The following is a 17,874-nucleotide window of genomic DNA, read 5'->3' on the forward strand; positions in this document are numbered from 1 at the left end:
GGGAAACAGAAGGGCCACAACTCCACCCCAGATATATTATTGCTCCAGATCCAGGGTTCTTGCAAGACCATGCCGTATGAAGAAAGATGTCCCTTGTTTTACTTTAAGAAGACATCTAGTTAGCCCTTACCTACATGGCTGGGTGTTACCTGAAAGATTGTTTGGAGCAGTGTTTTCTCTTCATTTGAGAATCCTGTCTTACTCAGCAGCTCCTATTATAGCAATCTATTATATAGCGCAGGTATGTGGGTATAACTGAGAACCAGTAGCTCAGAGTTTTGAGATATATCAGAATAGCTTGAGTTTCTGTGACAGTTACCTGGAGCTGTGTATTCCAGCCAACAAACTGAGATTGAGGTACTTGTTCTAAGCTCCCATGATTCATTCTGAGATTTGCTGGTGTCACAATCCTACCCTTCAGCAAGATAATTCAGAGAAGCTTGCAGAACCTCAGAGTTTGCCTAAAGCCACCTGCTCATCCAGGAAATGCACTCTCGGATGCATCTCAGATATGGGACAGGTCATCCAAAGCATCCCAGGCAACGAGGACATCTGGTCACCTTTAAATAATTCTGACTTTGGGTTTTTCCTCTTCTCTCAGGGACAGAGTAAGTGTAAGGTTCATGGTTGGCACACCCATAGAAGAAGTGTAGTGTTCTTGTCCTAGGTAACAACAAATATTCACTGAGTGCTTACTTTATATCAGACACTGTCTACAGCAATTCCCATATATTACCACTTTTAACCTTCACTACAACCCTACAGATAAGTACCATTAGCCCATTTTACATATGGGAATACAGAGTTAAGTGGCCTGTCCAGGGCAGTGGCTGGTGCATGTTGGAGCCAGAAGCCTTGGCTACAGTGGTGCCCTGGGTCTCCTATGTGTCCCTTCTGCTGCAGGGGTGTCGAGAAAGGAAGAGGAGGCCTTGTACAGCTGACTGATCCATTAAAAGAGAAAAGGCTGACCATCCCAAAAGAATTTTAAAGCAGATTGAAAAAAAAGAAAACTTAGGCCTAAGGAATTGCTGCCTTACAGCTGTCAAGGAGGACCCCTTCCTGTCCCCAAGGAGGCAGATCTCTGCAAGTCAGCTGTTTGGTGTGACTGGTGACATATGAGAGCCTTCATAAGTGCCCCGAGCTACCAGTGTGGGAATGCTGAAGCATTTGAGTAGTGTCCAGGTATAGCATTCATCATAAGCTATTATCTGGCCTGGCAGCTTTAAACAAGCAGAAGCACATTCCTGGAAGACCCTGGGCCCAAATAAATTCCTTTATCTTTTGTTTTCTTCTCAGAATTTGTGGGGAATGAGGTCAAGAAAGGGGGACCTTTTTCCACTCAGAGTCTCGGGTTCCGTAAATTCAGAAAAATCACAGCAAAACCATTGCCTCATCCTCTAACACAGCTCACCATGCAGGCTTCCGCAGCAAGCACATGCATTTTGAACAGCCTCCCTCTCTGGCTCTCCACGTGGGCTGGGAAAGGGCGAGCACGGGGCCTTCTCCCCCTTCTTGCTGTCAGGGAGGGCATGCTAAGAACTGCCTGGTGGCAGGGCTCCAGCAGCGCAGCTGTGTCCTGGTCCCCGCGCGCTGGAGGGAGAGCCTTAGGGACAGTGCAGACCTCAGGACAGTTCAGTGCAGAGCAGCTCCACCCCGTCGCAGCGCACCATCCGTTGAAAGGTTCTCGTCTCAGACTGCACAGAAGACAAGAAGTAGCTTGCAAAGGAGATTTTCAGCACCGTGCATAGGGAATTAAACCTATGTGAACAACAAAATTGGTCTGTGGAGTGGAAAAGCTGGGCTGGTGCTGGTGTTCCCTAGGAAACAGACTGAAAATGTTCACTTAGAAAATCTTTTGACTGGCCGTGGCTCTTTCCTGACAGTACCGGTGGCTGAGCTCCAGAAAAATAATGAAGGCTGTGGATGGGATATGGTGAGTGCCAAGAGATTCGCCTCTCTGAGTTAGGATCACTTTTCTTGTGTTTGGATTTGGATTAGAAAAGCAAGCTAGCCAACCATGATTGCTGGCACTAATAAATACATAACTATACTGGTGAACACTTGAAATGCATCCTTACAGTAAAAGAAAAAAAAAACACATAATGATTTGCCTCTTCTCTTGGTAACATTCGGTGCTGTGATGGAAAACTCTGTTATTCCCTAGAAATATGCAAAATGAGCACGTGGGTTTTTCCACACTGATTTTATCCTTTAACCTAGGAGTCTGTGTTTCCTGGACCAACAGAGTAAGGACATTGACTGGGCTGTGTGGATGTGTGCGTGTGCAGGATGCATGCTGTTTTCCCTAGTTATTACAGCTTAATTTCCTCTTTGCTTTACCAGATGACATCTCAGCATTGACACCTATGTGTAAACTTCGTGTCTGTTTGCTCTTCAGTTCTAGGGAAGATCCGAACGGCAGTGGGCAGTGCCCAACTTCTTATGGCCCAGAAATTCTACCAGTTCAGAGAACTGTGTGAAGAAAACCTGGTAGGTAACATTCCCCATCACTACCATTTCCCTTCTAGTACTGTGAGAACATGTTGTCAAGACTGGCCCAACTAAAGTAAAACTGATTTTGACCCACTCAAGCCCCGTTGGACTCTCACCTGGAATAGAGAGTTTTCTGATGACTCTTCTTTCCTGCTTTTCTTAAACTTAAAAATATTTGTTTTATACTTAAGTAATCTTAGAAGAGAAAATCCAATCCAGTTAGAATTCCCATTTCCTGCTTTTTTTCATAACTGAAAATTTTCCATTTTCTCAGTTTTCACATGGCATCTCTGATTTCATTTTTCTTACCAAAATATGGAGCAGCCTGATATTTCAAAAATAATCTTACAGGAACCATTTTGGACAGTGATTTTCTTTCTGAAATAGACAGCAAGCCTTATTTCCTCACCAGAGTTCTGTGTTCTAATTCAAGGGAGTCACAAAATAATAGATTTGAAGTCCCACGGACAAATGAATAGTTCATCCTTCTTGGACACACAGAAACAACATGAAGCAAAACAAAGACACAGAAACACTACTAGCATCAGCAACATTTTAAAAATTGCAAATTACAAAGGCACCAGTGTCCTCACATATGCCTTTTTTTAAAAAACTGCTACTGTCTCGACAGGTGTCATTCCACAAGAATAGCGTTTATTGATAAATTTTTGGTCTAAGTTGGATCTAAAATAAACAAAATGAAAAGAAGAGCAACCCGTCTATCATGCGGAAAGTTAAAAGCATGATTATTTGCAGTCTAATTGACCCAAACTATGATTTTGGAGTTTTAATCACATCTTGTTAGCAATGGCAGATATAGACTGAATGGTGTTTTTCTAGACAGGAGATATTTTATCAACCAAGAGAAAATATAAAGCATGCAAAAGGTGGTGCTCCCCAGCCCCTCCCACCAGGCTCTTCTTTTGAGCCCTCTCTTTGCACTCCCCACATCTCTAGTCTGTTTTTCCTCGCTCAGCAAAAATTACTCAACCCTCTTCCACCTCCTCAGAAATGTTGTTCTGGATTATGAGATAACACATATTAGCAAATATATTGACAAGTGAATTCAACAAATATTTTCTTTAGCTTCCCCATGTAACGGGTACAGAATTCCTGCTAATTTGTAAACTTGCTAATGGGTCATACATTTTAATTAACATGATTCTTTTTAAATATAAGAAAGTTTATATAAAAATGCTATTTCTCAAACAGGCCAAAAGCTACATGTGGAGACCAATATGTGCATGCTATAAGGCAAACACAGCATACCTTTTAGGAGAATTATATACTAAGCAGGTTTACTATGAAGTAGAATGCCAACATTGTGCATTTTGAAGATGAAATTGCAGACAAAATGTTTTGAAAACTTTGCAGGCTTCTAGGAAGGGTTAACCTTGCTACAGCCAGCTTCTAGTATTTCCTGGTTCCTGATGGGCTCCCATGCCTTGACCACGAGAAAAACTGAGATGGCAAATGTGAGAAGCCTGTAAGAGGTAGACTGAGGTGGAGGTACCCTGCGGGCAGAGGCCACTGATGGCTGGTGAAACGCTGCCCCAGGAGAGAAGGTCAGGAACTCACTATGTGCCAGATACCATGCTAAGAGCTTTTAGATTTATGATCTGCTTAAGTCCTCAGAGCAACCCTATGAAACAGAAAGTGTCATTATTTTTTATGGATGGTTTTATGGTTGAGGAAAATGGGCATGGAAAAGCTAAGTAACTTGTCCAGGACCACTTGGTAAGACACAACCAAGATTCCAATCGCTATCTGACTGCCATCAAACCCTGTATACCCCACCTGCCCAGGATTTTAGTTCCATTCCTCACCCTCACAGGGGCACATGGGGCTGATCAGTCACCACCATTGCCTAGGTCTACAAAGTCACGTCAAAGTGGCACTGAGATCGGTCACAACCAGACCCAGCTCTCTTGAGTTCTTACTGTGTGGAGGCGAACACTTGACAACACTTGCAAGTTATCTCAGGCATATGATAAATGCATGAGAGTTACTTTTTCCAACAAAACTAAGCCACCTCATCCTTCCACTCCTTCAGCCCCTCTGACCTCCAAGTGGCCTGGTTCAGACTAAGGCAAGTCCTACAACTCCTTCTAGTGCACAGGTAGCACATGGCCCACTGATTCGGAGACTGGGGGAGCACCAGAGCTCTTTCTTCTGCATCCTCATCCATCCCCTTGATGAGATGAGGCAAAGAGGTTCTTGGTGAGGAGGGAACAAATTGCCCGATTCAGAGTGAAATGAACTTTGGGTCTACTGAACTACCATTTCATGCATTGGTGCACTGAAGTGATTTAGCCAATCGGGCTTGTGATCTACAAGAATTTTGTAGACTCCAAAATATGAGCAATTTAGTTTTTAGTTACCAGTAAGATAAGGAAATATTTTGTGGGATCGTAATATTCCATTTGAGAGGTATTTTGTCAAAGCTATTAGCTATCTATTATGAACCTAGATATTAAGAAACATTTTTTTCATTTACTAAATCAAAATACTACAGAGTAACCCTTTCGTTAATCTAAGTGCCATTGGAATAGAGTTTAATACTGAACTGAATACTATAAACTTTAGAATTTATTTACTTCTTCCAGTGAATTTCAAAACTATAAGTAGTTTTAGAAGTATAAGTTTATAAATACATCTTTACTTGTATTTATTTTGAAGCCAGACCAATCATGCTAGTCCACCACAGGGCTAAAAAGTTCTTTCCAACCTATTAACTTTGATGGTCATCAACCTTACACTTTCTGAAATTCTGATTATATCATTTTTTATAGGGTTTGGTTTTAAAAGTACAAACTGGCCTCAAGTTATTATATGGCATGAGGCTTCACAGTCTATCCAATTACCTGGAATATCCAGAGGTAACTAGAACTGACCTCAGCTAGAACCCTCTGCCATAAGAAGATTCCTCCTATCTCACCATGAATGCCTTTGGGGACTGTTGCAGAGAGTGATTAACAATGAGCATGCCACGTTCCGTCTCTCAGTTATGTTTTTTCTGTTTTAGACCATATAGATTAGTGGCTTATACTTCTAGGATTTGTTAGGGATATGTGGATGTAGGCAAAGAAAGTCAATCCTTAAACACCAAAGAAAGTTTAACATAGCAAATGGGTTATTACAGACATCTGTGTGTATGTATAGATATGAGTTCTCACATTTGCTATATTATGATATGGTCAGTTTAATACTAACTCATTCCCAAATGACTTTGTCAAAGTAGTTGTATAATAAAATGACTTCCTATGTTAGTAACATCTTAATTGTTAAATATATAGTGCTTTGAAAATCCAATTTTATTACTTGTCATTTGTTTACCCTATTGTTTCAGTCAACTTGAGTATTAAATCTTGTTTTAGATTCCTTATCTGTTCTCTGAACAAATTCGATGGAATGGAGTAGTATACCAGCTCTAGTAATTATATACTGTGTTTTTTTTTCCAAAGATGGTATTTCCATTTAAATATGATGATATAAATGCATCTTGTTGTAGATCATACATTCTGGGATTTTTCAAATATTTAGACTCTTTCCCCATACCGTATTGATATAAGTTGTATTACAAAGAAGAGTTTTACAACCTTAACATTTGAGAACCACTGACTCAGTAGGATGAGTGTACAAAATTAGCATTTGAAGTGGAATTTTTAAAAAGGCAAACTCATAAAGAGAGTAGAAAAGCGTTGTCAGGGACTCTGGGCCGGGTAAAATAAGGAGGGGTTGGTAAGAGAGTATGTACAATTATAAGATGACTAAGGTCTGAGATCTATTGTACAACAGTGGTGACTGTAACCTATGATAACTGATAACACTGTGTTGTATTACTGAAATTTGCTAAGAGAGTAGAACTTAAAACGTTCTTATACACACTCAAAAAGGTAAGCATGTGAGGCAATGGATGTCTTAACTTGATGGGAGGAGTCCTTTCACAATGTATATATGTATATCAAATCATCATGCTTTATAATCTTAAATATCTTACAATTTTATTTGTCAGTTATATCTTAACAAAACTGAAATATATGTATATACATATAATTAAAAATAAATAAATAAAATTTACCGTTTGTAGCCTCACTTTTATCTTCTGTCTGCAAACCAAAAGGGATTCATCCTCCCTATGTTATATGTTACTTGAAATATTTGAAAATGCCTCTTTGGTCCTGCGCTGTGGTCACAGATAGCTTCTGAAGCATGATTGTTTTCCTTTCTCTTATGCAGAATCCCAATGCTCATCCAAGGCCCACCTCCCAGGATCTGGCGGGCTTCTGGGACATGCTGCAGTTGTCCATAGAAAATATTAGTATGAAATTTGATGAACTTCATCAGTTAAAGGCCAATAATTGGAAACAGATGGATCCTCTTGACAAGAAGGTAGAACAATGTAGATTTTGTATGGTTCATTTAAAAACCTGCACAAACACTGGACAGTCTAAATAGGCTTCTGCATTCAGTCTTGCTGTTTACAATGTGAAATGAAGCTGATATCATATTAACTTCATTGTAATGACAATGTTTACATAGTACTCATTTGAGATATTATCTGTAATATGTTTCAGGCATATTTTTTAAAAGAAACCTGTCTTTGTGAATTGGAAAATGGGAATGTGGCTTTTTTTTTGTTAATTAAACTTTAAGTTAAACCATTTTAGTCACCGGAAGGAATTGCCTCCATTTTGCTTTTTAAACTAAAATAAATGACATCTTCAGTGCATGGTTACATAGAGCAAGAGTTCAACTTCCTCGCACCCCTAGGATGTGTTTCTGAGAAAAATAGGAAGCCCTAGAAACTAATTGACATTGATAATCATTTCATAAATATAGTAATAAAGAAACCACTGTTGTTCAAATTTAAAGATATATACCATAAAGTTTCACAGTAATCATAAATGTTGGGTTTTTTTTTTTTTAAGAGTTTTACTTGGGGTTGATTTGCCTTGGGAAATATTGCTCACTGGGTTCCTCATGCAACAGTTCAGAAATACTCAAATTCTTTTCCTTTAATTAATAAACTGCAATTTTCACAATTGATTATTGTGGTTCCATCAGGGTCACACAGATTCCCAATGTGCACCTCCCTAGGCTAGCCTATCGTGCATGCTTTTTTTTAACTGAGGTCAAATGTTTCCAAGAGATTTAACTTCGAAAAATTAGGCCTGGCTATTCCCATGAAGCATGGGTGGCAAGAGCCACCACAGTCCAGTGCATTCTGCTGTTCCTCATCAGAGTAGCAGGGGTACATGGGGTCCGGGGGCTGCCAGGGGAAATCCGGTCCCAAGGCACAGTGGGTAATCGACAGGAGGGCTATCATCATTGTCCCTCATCTCCAATGCTGTCACCATCAACGAGGCCATTTTAGTGTTTAGCATGAAAGTACCATTGATGTATGAGGGGCCTCCCACTTGGAAAGCCAAATGTTTGCACTCAGTCTAGTTTTCTTTAATCTGTGTTTAAAACTGTCTGCTAAACAAGCTTTTAAATTGATCTTATTTTTAAAAAAGCATTACAGATGGGCATGCATACCGGTAATTTAGTCTCTAGAGCTGATCCATCTCGTTTCTCATTCACAGATTTTTAAAAAGTATGATTATTTTAAAAAGTATGAGGGAAGGAAGATAAGATTAAAAAGGTTCCAATATTGAGACTTTTAAAAATATCAACAAGTTACCCAACAATGAAGATTTAGAATGTCCAAAAGTTGTGGTGCTAAGAATTGGTATATGTAACCTATTTTGACAGTTACACAGTAAGCCATTCATTAACTTGATTTCTAAATTTTTATACACTTTGTCTATGATCAGAGCCTTTCATCATCCCATCAATTTGGAGGGCAAAAATGAACAAGCACAGTCATTGGCGGAGTACTGTTTGCGCTCCGAGCTTCCCATTCCTGTCCACACAGACGCCACCGTAAACAGCCTGCAGGCAGCTCCAATGTGATGAGTGTAACCAGGCAAGCAAGGAAGAACTGCTATGGTGAACATAAATGTTAAGACACAAAGACTGCCCTTTGGAGAATCACAAAGTCCATATTTCATAATTTTCACATTTAGTTTTATGAAAACTGAACATATTTTATTACAAATGAAAACAACAGATTCACGTGGACCTTTTCGCAGATGGAAAGCTCACATCCTTTTCCTCGTGTGGTTTAGACGCCCTTCTTTCCCACTGCACTTTTTTTTTCCAGCCCAAGTTATTGACAGCTTTTGTTTTTGCGGTGGCATTGAAAACATCCGACTGTCTTATAGTTGGCTGCTGAGAAGGGGAATGACCTCTTTTAGCCTGAGTTAAAGTTTCATGGCACCGTGTATGTCCCTATGATTGGAATTGCCTTCCAGGCTACCACACTCACCCTGAGGTCCCTAAGGAGTGATGTTTTAGGAGCCATCTTGGGACGGATGCACCCCAGTGTAGGAACTCTCAGTGTCCCCCCACTCCGGGATGACCCTGGAAAGTGGATCGCTCTGTGTGTGTGTGTGTGTGTGTGTGTGTGTGTGTGTGTGTGTGTGTGTGTGTGTGTGTGTGTGTGTGAGACGGGCGAAGGTATGCAACTCACTGTGGCATCAACAAAACTAAAGAACCCAGACTTACCTCTTCTTCCTCGTTTGGTTATTTAGGTTTGAGTGGGTCCCGGGAGAGGGCGGTGATGTTCTTAAACTCTGAACCAAGCGGGCAGCCGCTGCCTGGCCTCCTTATGGGATGCAGAGTGCTCAGACGCCGCCAGGCCTTTGCCGGCCAGGCCTTTCCCACCTCCGGCACCCGGAAGGGTCCGGAGCCTCCGGAGAGAACCACACTAAACGTGCGGGGATACGCCGCCTATCCGCAGGGGCATTTAAAGTACCCACATCCTTCCCTTGGGAGCCCTAGCTCTGCCGTCCAGCCTTACCCTTGAACCTAAGCTTACCGGTATTTTTTTTTCCCTTTCCCGCATCTTTTGAATACCCAAGCCAGAATAATAAAGAAATATATATATACAGTGTTCAGAGCAGAGATAACCACCCTTAGGTTAAAAAAAAAAAAATGTGTGTCCTAACTGCTGACCTATCCCAGTTTTCCCCAAGCTTGTCCTGAGAAGCTGTGTAATGTCCTGAACCTTCTGCTTTGATCAGGAGAGAAGGGCCCCTCCTCCAGTGCCCAAGAAGCCGGCGAAGGGCCCCGCGCCGCTGATCCGGGAGCGCTCGCTGGAGAGCTCGCAGCGCCAGGAGGCCCGCAAGCGTCTGATGGCCGCCAAGCGCGCCGCGTCCGTCCGCCAGAACTCGGCCACCGAGAGCGCCGAGAGCATCGAGATCTACATCCCCGAGGCGCAGACCCGGCTCTGAGGCCCGGCCCGCGCCGCCGCGCACCTGCCCCTCCTTCCGCCCTCCGCCCTGGGGCCGGCGCTCAGCTCCGCGACCTCCGCCATCGCGGAGAAGCCGTGGCTCCTGCGGGAGCCGCCCCCGCCCCTGCCGCCCCGACCGGTCCGCCCACGTTCTTCACCGCGCTTCGCCGCCGTGCCGACGCGTCACCCTGCTCATCCGACAGCCAGCCCTTTCTTTTTCTCGGCGAGACCGCGCCCACCCGTGTAGAAATGGCCCCCTTAAGTCGCCCTCCATCCTCAGTTCTCTCAAGCTAGTCTGACCCTAGAGCTCAGCAATATACAACCATAGGGTATTTCAGAAATCCAGTATCACAGGGTGATCCTTTGGGACCTAGCCGTCTTCCACGCGAAAGAAACTAGGGCTCGGATTCCCTTTATTTCCCCGAAACGGTTATTATTTTGCAAAGCAGAGGGAGCACTTTATTTCCAACCTCAGAAATCACGCCATCTCACCGGAATCAATGAGTGACAAACCAGGAGGGAACGAAGATGGGCTGGGGGTGGGGAACTAGGATCTGTAGTGGGAAAGGCAGGTGCTGGGGGGAGCCTGCAAAACTCACAGCTGCACAAACTGCCTCACTGTTATCTCATCAATCACTGCTTCAGATGTTTCAATCAGCAGAAGATTGTAAATTCGATCTTTCAGGGAAATTAATCTATTCTGAAAGGCAATAAATTGAAGAAAGGCAAAGCAAATGAAGCACTGAGGGTGAAAATACTACATAAGGGAATTTTTTTTGTCCTATTATCAAGAAAATTTAGACCTGAAATGTTCTATCAACTTTTATTGTACTATGTGTATTATAGTGATGTTGTGGTTGGGGTCTTCAAAGGGGAAAGTGTCGGTTCTATTAATTTGTTAGTGTCCATCCTGGGGGCCTCCCTAATTACACATATATGGTAAGTACACCTCTGCTTATGAAACGCTGTAAATGGCAGCCAACTGTGTTCAGAGAAGTTTGGATGTTCCTATTATCCCTTCGAATGCTACACATCCATCTGTAGTAACCTAGTACTACGTATTGCAGGCGCATTTTCTTCTTTCGCCTTCTCACTACTACACAGAGGCCTGTCATACCCCAGCATATGGATTTTGTCCTATGTCAAACCAATAAAATAAATGTTCTACCCCAATATACATGCTGCCTCATTCCAAAGAACTGCTACTCATCTTGAGGTCCCAGGTACTGAGAGAGGAAGCCTGACCTGCAAGGTTCAGCAGTCATGAGGAGCAGGGAAAAGTCATGATTCGTAAACACTGGAAGAAACCCAGGCTTTTGGCAGAGAATGTTTTTAGTCATGATGGATGAGCAGTATGCACTTTGCATCTAGCTGGAGTTATCTTTAGATGCCCTTACTCCTAGCAGTTTAAACATTTAGAATGTGGCAATTCTTAAAGTTACCACTGGCATTTTATGTCCAGCTCCCAGCCTAAAGCATTAGAAATTACCACTGAAAAATGAAAGACTTTTCAAAACATGCATCAAATATGCTTGCACCAGAGAAGCTTTTTCTTAAAAAAAAAAAAAAAAAAACAATCTCATAGCCAGGTGCTAATTTCATTTTATTTATGAAATTATTTAAATAAGAGGTGATGGGTTCTGGCACCTACTTTCACAGATATATTCTAAAACCACTAGAGAATTCGCTACCTCTCAGAGCCATTGATGCTTTGAGCTATCTTTATAAACAGGGCACAAATGTTTACTGCTGTGGTTTACAAGAAAAGGGCTACTAACTTATTAGAAAACCAACCAATCAACTTTTAACTAGGGTGACTGAAGCACCATGAGTGCTTTGTAGAATTGAGCTTCAAGTATTTGCTGGTTTTAAAAAGAACACACCTTTTCTTTACTTCGTAGTAGCAATGGAAGGTCACACAAAGTTTGCATCAAGTAAGGCTTACTGCCACCTTGGGTAGCCTATGGTAGTCGTCCCGAAAATGACTTGGAACTCACAGATTGATGGGAAGGAAGCAGCATCCGTGTGAAGACCCATGTTCCCAACTACAGCTCTGTGCCCTGAGGTAGAGAGAAGGTTTAGATTAAGAAATAGATTTCTAATGAGATTCAAGATCATCCTACAATATTTTCTTTGGAAACTGGCTTAGCCCAGGGTATTTTAAAGAGAGACAAGAGAAGGACTATTTATCTTGTCTATGTGGATGGTATTTGTATATTCATAAGCTATTTTTGGTAAGAATTTTAAATCTTTTAGCTGAATGCCAACAGGCATCATGACCTTTGCCTTCCTTAAAAATACAAATCGTACAAACACTTTATAAAAAGCTAATTCTTGATGTTAAAACATGACCCCACATAAAGCTGCTTGTTAACCACTTGCCCCCTTAAACTGACATCCATGAGCATAACCTTTGTTATGTTGTTCTTTTTGATGTAATTTGTAGAAATGTTTTTTAGTTCATAATGGAAAATGTATGTACCCTGAGAAACTACTTATTTTGTTTAACTTTGGTATAAAGGTGTTTGGGCATTTTCTTGGGGCGGGGGTGGGGGGGAATTAAAAGAGAAGTTTGTCTCCCACATCAAAAAATCTTCAAAGAAATTAAGTATTTATTATATTTTTTGCAGATGTTTCCATACAATTCACATAACCTTTTTGTAAAGAGAGATGAAGAAATGGATTAAAGATTTTTAATATTTGAAATGGTAAATAGAACTAATTTATTTGTAATATATTTCTGTTATTTATAGATGTTTCCTTGATGTTCTACTGTGCATTACCACTTTAATTTAAGCCTTACCCTTGTGAATTTACCATTTCTTTTTTAAAACATGTCTAGATGCATATTTTAAGTAACTGGAATGTAAATCACTAGCATATCTGAAGTCCCAAATGTAATTTTTAAAAATTATTTTGGTTTGGAAAAAAAGATTCATTTGAAAGCCTTCAGATGGAGGGTGGGGAACATTTTTATGGCTTTATGAATTGGAATTTCATAGGCTTATTTACCTAGATTATGTGTGGACAAAAAAAAAAGTGTAAATAGATGAATGTTTCCCATAATGTAAAAAGAAGAAATTAATAAAATAATTAATGCACTGCTTTCAGGTCTTTGTGTTTTCACTACAGAGTCCTACTTCTTCCAAAATACAAGTAATTGACTTTGGGGGGAATAATTAAATAATTGACAAGCATATCATTCTAACTTTCATTATCACAACATATATGCTAGTTGTTGTTGAGCAGGTAGGAAGACCTTGTATCCTATGTGAGGGATTCAGATACCAAACACTACTCCTTTTACTACAAGGATCACCCACATATGCAAGTCAGGAGCTCTATAATTTATGAAAGAAGTTATTAACCTCTCAAGCATGTGCAAATCTGTATATATTTATCCACTTGAAGTTCTTCGCCAGCATTTCATCAGTTTTGTTTCCTACACAGCTCTCCAGGATGGGGAAAAACCAGAATAATTCTCTGTGGTTTTCATCCATCCTCACAGTAACGAAAACTATGTTCACTCACTGAGGTTTAGTGATGTGCCCAGTATGACACAACTGTTAAGTGACGGATGTGAGTCCAAAATCCAAGCCTTTGGTCAGCTGCTTCTTCAGTGCGGTCACTGTCATTCCTCCCACATTTAAGTTTGGTAATTATTTGCCACTGTCAGTTTCCTCTGGTTTTCATCTAGGTCATATCTATAAACCTTACTGTATACAAAAAATTGTAGATTAACCAAAAGAAAAAAAAAAGGCAAGATTAGAATGTTTTATAAAGCAGGTTTGCATGTATTGGAAACTATGTCAAGAGCATTTCCTCCTCACTCACCCCACTCACCCATCCACATGCAACAAACATGGAAATTGTTAAGCAAACAGGCCAGTTTTTCTTATTTCTGTACAGAACCAAGACCTGTGTCAGTCACCAAAATAACACAATGTACTTTTGAAAGTGCTTCAAAAAAGAAATGATCAAGTGGCTGAATCCCTGGAGGTTGCAAAGGTCTCGTTACTTTGGTTCATGCACTGGCTATTCCCATAATCTGAGCCATGATTATACTTTCTGCCTTTTAACAAATTAATTCTTCTATTTCATGGGGGCTCCTTAAACCTTTTGGCCAACCCAAAAATGAAGTGACTTACTTTTTTGCATGTAGAAATTTGAATTCTGGTGAAGCAATACTTCATGTTACATGGTCCACTCCCCCCAAAAATGTAATTTCATTTTTTATAGGCATTGAACAAAATTGTTTGCTCTGAACGTGAATTTCTTTTTATATTCTTTGAAATCCACACCTTGAAAATTTACATTGATTTTGATTTAAATAAATGACATACTAAAAATCATAGTGTCTGAATGTGTTCATTCTCTAAAGCCACTGATCCAGAAGGGTGCCAAAATTTACCTTGAGTTTGCTCAATAGGCTGTTTGACTTTCAGCTGTTAAATCAAGATCAGATTAACTCCTTCTGCAAACAGAAACTAGTGGCCCTCTCTGGATCCTAACTCATTTACTAGTTTAAGTTTACAGAATAGGTCTTAAATTCCTCTGTAAGTCACTCATTATCTCTCCTGCAGCAGAGAGGAAACAGCAAGCTGTTTCCTGGTCCGTATGCTTTCCTCTGGATTTACTGCAGGCGCAGGGAGGCATTATCAGAAAATCACAGGAACATGAAGTCCCAGTGCGATTCCTGGTTCCTGGGTCTCTGTGTAGCCCAGTGGATTATTGTGATATGTCTTCTATGTAAATGAGCGCTAGTCCGAATTTACAGAAAGTGGCTGGAAACAAGAAAGCATTTTAATAAACACTCAAAGTCAAGCTCTGCCATGGAGGTAATTGAACTGTTGCTATTCATTGCACCAAATGTTTTCACTAGCACGGATGAAGATTGTCATCCTTCCTCTTCACAGTTTTAATCTGCCTTCTGGGAGATGTAGATGCTAATTTCCTCTTTCCAGATTACTTCATAGGTAAATCAGTGTTATGAGGGAGCTTCTATCGAGACTTCAATAAACAGGTTCTTCCATAGAAAAATTCTCCCTTTCATTTGGAAAGAGGGAAGTGGGGGAAGCAAATAGAGTCTTAGCTTTCTGTTTTGTTACAAAGGGAGAAATGCAGTCTTCCTTCGACTCTACAGGAGGTTATAAACAACAATTATGGGTTCTGCAGTCTTAAATCCTGATACTTTCACTGCTTCTGAAGGCCCTTGCTCTGCAAAATTAAAATGTTTCTGCACAGCTAGCCTTCTGAGACTCACACCCATAATCATCAGTTGATAAACCCAACCCTTCTTTCTTTCTATGGCTTTCCAGACAATGTCTACTAGCAATTTCCATTATGAAAAATGAGGAGAAACTAGATTCTAGGAGTTGGATAATACTGTAGATGACTCCATAAAATACACTGGGGAAAACACCTTTAGTGAATAACTTCTTGCTATAGAAAATCTTTACATCTGTATTTTTTAAAAACACCAGCTTTGTCACATCATTTCCTTTCTAAAATAAGACCTAACATACTTGGCACCTCGATGTCTGTCAGTAATCGGCAACTATGAGAAGAAGCTGATCTCAAAGGTAGAACTTGAACAAAGGTGAGAAGGAGATGAGCTAATAATTCACTCTTAGATTCCTTTCCAGTGAGATTCAGTACATCCATCAAGCACCTCTCCTCTCCCTGGTATGCTCAGGGAAGAGAGCCGGGACACCTTCCCTGGCTTGTCTGGCAGCAGTTGGCATTTTCCCTTCTCTGCAGCCTGGCTGCTCCCCCAAGCAGTGCCTGGGAGGTCTGGGGGAGCCTGGCACTTCCAACACAGAGCCTGAGACCCATGAAAGAGCAACTCTGGGGCTCCTGAATCACTTCTTATATTAGTCAAGTAAGGTAATGAGTCTGGAATGATTGAAGGGGCATCTTTCCAAGAAGCTGATGTCTGCATCCAGTCTCGAGTTAGTGCACCAAGGATCCCTTGACTAGCAGATTGTTCAAAATGAATTCTTACAGAGAGAGTGAAAAACCGATCAACAGTTTGGAAAAATGAAACTGGAAAGATTTTGGTACAGGAAAATGGTGATTTCCAAACTGAATGTGAATGAGTGTTGAGCACTTAGTAAAAAGTGATGAAGCAAAGAATAATTACTCAGATAATTCTGCCTGATTCTGGAGACAATGAAAGAAAGCAAGACACCATACTAATGCAGACCTGAGATATTTTCCAGATCTGTCAGTGGCTGATAAATCATGTAATTGTTCTCAAGGGCACTTCATTTTAAAATTGGCTATGAGAAGGCCAAGGACCAGCTATTCTTCTAGCAAAGGCACCACATTAGAACTGGGTTAAATATTCAACTGAGAAAACTTGGGTTAAATATTAAGGAATTGCTTACCTAAAGGAAATATGAGGTCTTGACTCTCCTGAGAAATTTGGTATACTGTCCTGAGAGAAGTCATTTTGATAGACCTGTGTAACCTCAGGAATGATCCTCAGGAAAGAGGGCATGTTCTCTGTGGATCTTAGAACTTAAATTTGTTTATGAGCTAATAGACACAGAAAAGATAGGTGTCCCCACCCCCTCCACACCCCATGGTCCCTGGTGGCTTCAGCCGGAAGTAGTGACTTCACCGCAGGGTTTCTGTCAGTGACTTTGATTCCCAAGCAGAAAGGATCCAGCTGGAGGAAAACAAAGGCAGAGGGAAAAGTCCCCACACCCTCCCTCAAAACATGAGTCATTTTGATTGCAATATTCTGACTTGGTACTGGGTAGGAAAGTATTGCCATGTACTTATAAAATGTTTACAAATATTCCCAGCATTTCTATGAGAAATGGGACTCATCTTCTCATCAGCCTCAGAATTGTGCCATGAGTGTCGGCCCAGCAAGGACAAGGCCAGTCTGTAAGTAGGGAAAAGCTCAGGTTATGGAGCCAGACTGCCTGTATTTGAATCCCAGCTCTACTACTTACTAGCTGTGTCTTTTGGGGCAAGTTACTTAACCTCTCTGTGCCTCGGTTTCCCTCTCAGTATGTACAATTAGGAAGAAAATAGTACTTACCTTATAGGGTTGTTCTAAGGGTTTAATGAATTAATATATGTAAAGCTTTTAATACAGTACCTGGCACATGGTAAACAATGAATGTTCACTATCATTATCACCATCATTAATTTACACATTTACATTTACTGAAAAAGTACCTTGTGTCCTGGCTGTGCTATTTTATATGCTTTCTGTAACTTTATCCTCACAGTTACCCTATGAGATAGTCACCACAAGTAAATTACCAAGAGATTAGGGAGCATCCCAAGGTTGCTGGTAAGCGACAGCACTAATATTTGAATCCAGTCTAACTCCAAATCCATTGTTTATATGTGTGTGATTTGTGCAAGACAATTTATATTTCCTTTTTTTTTCTGGTGAAAAAAGTGCGCACATGAAAATTTCAGACAGAACAAAGGGATGTACAATGGAAATTAGCTTACTTCTCATTCCAGTTCTTTTCGGGGGCATTCAATATCTTTGAACAGCTTATTGTACAGTTTTCTAAAATTTATCTATGCACATTCAACTATATATTTTTTTCTTTTCCCACAACTAGAAGCACATTCCTTGACTGTTTTAATTTAGTAATGTATTGTTCCATTTCAGAATATTCTGATTTGTCTATTCTTTTTAATGACTCTGTAGCATTCTATTTTATGGGTGACCCACATAGATTATTTACTCCCTCTATTGATGGACATTTAGGCTGTTTCCAGACGTGCTTGCTATGGCAGACAAAATCTCCAGTGAAAATGATTTTATAAATGCATTTTCAGTACATGTTGAAGGGTATCAATAGGTTACGTTCCTAGACAAATGGACATGTACTTTGTCTGTAAATATTGCTAATTGACTTTCTAGAAAGGCTACCTAGATTTCAACTTCACCAAACATGTATGAGTTTTAGCACCTACCTTTGCAAACAAGGAAACAAAGCATTCAAAAGTAAATTCGGAGGCATGCTTAAAACAAAAACAGCAACAAAGAAAAACCCCAGGCATCT

At 40.6% G+C, this 17,874-nt stretch overlaps 1 protein-coding gene and 1 long non-coding RNA gene across 12 annotated transcripts in view; one reads left to right on the forward strand and one right to left on the reverse strand.

Annotated features, from left to right (window-relative positions):
- Window positions 1-9,908, forward strand: part of DLGAP1 (DLG associated protein 1) — a 567,869-nt gene extending 557,961 nt beyond the window's left edge. For 9 of the 11 annotated variants that reach the window (XM_036905862.2, XM_057504061.1, XM_036905864.2 and 6 more), the window contains 3 exons: window positions 2,399-2,490; window positions 6,733-6,885; window positions 9,624-9,908. In XM_036905862.2, the coding sequence (XP_036761757.2) occupies window positions 2,399-2,490; window positions 6,733-6,885; window positions 9,624-9,833 (455 nt within the window). In that variant the 3' untranslated portion in view covers window positions 9,834-9,908. Of the gene's footprint in view, window positions 1-2,398; window positions 2,491-6,732; window positions 8,945-9,623 lie in introns of those variants that run through there. The other 2 variants (XM_057504066.1, XM_057504063.1) reach the window with 1 other exon arrangement.
- A 1,486-nt stretch (window positions 9,909-11,394) lies between these two features.
- LOC118922767 (uncharacterized) lies at window positions 11,395-16,306 on the reverse strand. Its single transcript, XR_008998308.1, has 3 exons — window positions 16,222-16,306; window positions 13,201-13,548; window positions 11,395-11,892 (listed from the first exon to the last, which is right to left on the reverse strand). It is a non-coding gene; the product is annotated as an uncharacterized LOC118922767 (long non-coding RNA).
- Window positions 16,307-17,874: the final 1,568 nt, after the last annotated feature.

Source organism: Manis pentadactyla, chromosome 6, assembly GCF_030020395.1.
Source record: "Manis pentadactyla isolate mManPen7 chromosome 6, mManPen7.hap1, whole genome shotgun sequence".
NCBI classification, from domain to species: Eukaryota; Metazoa; Chordata; class Mammalia; order Pholidota; family Manidae; genus Manis; species Manis pentadactyla.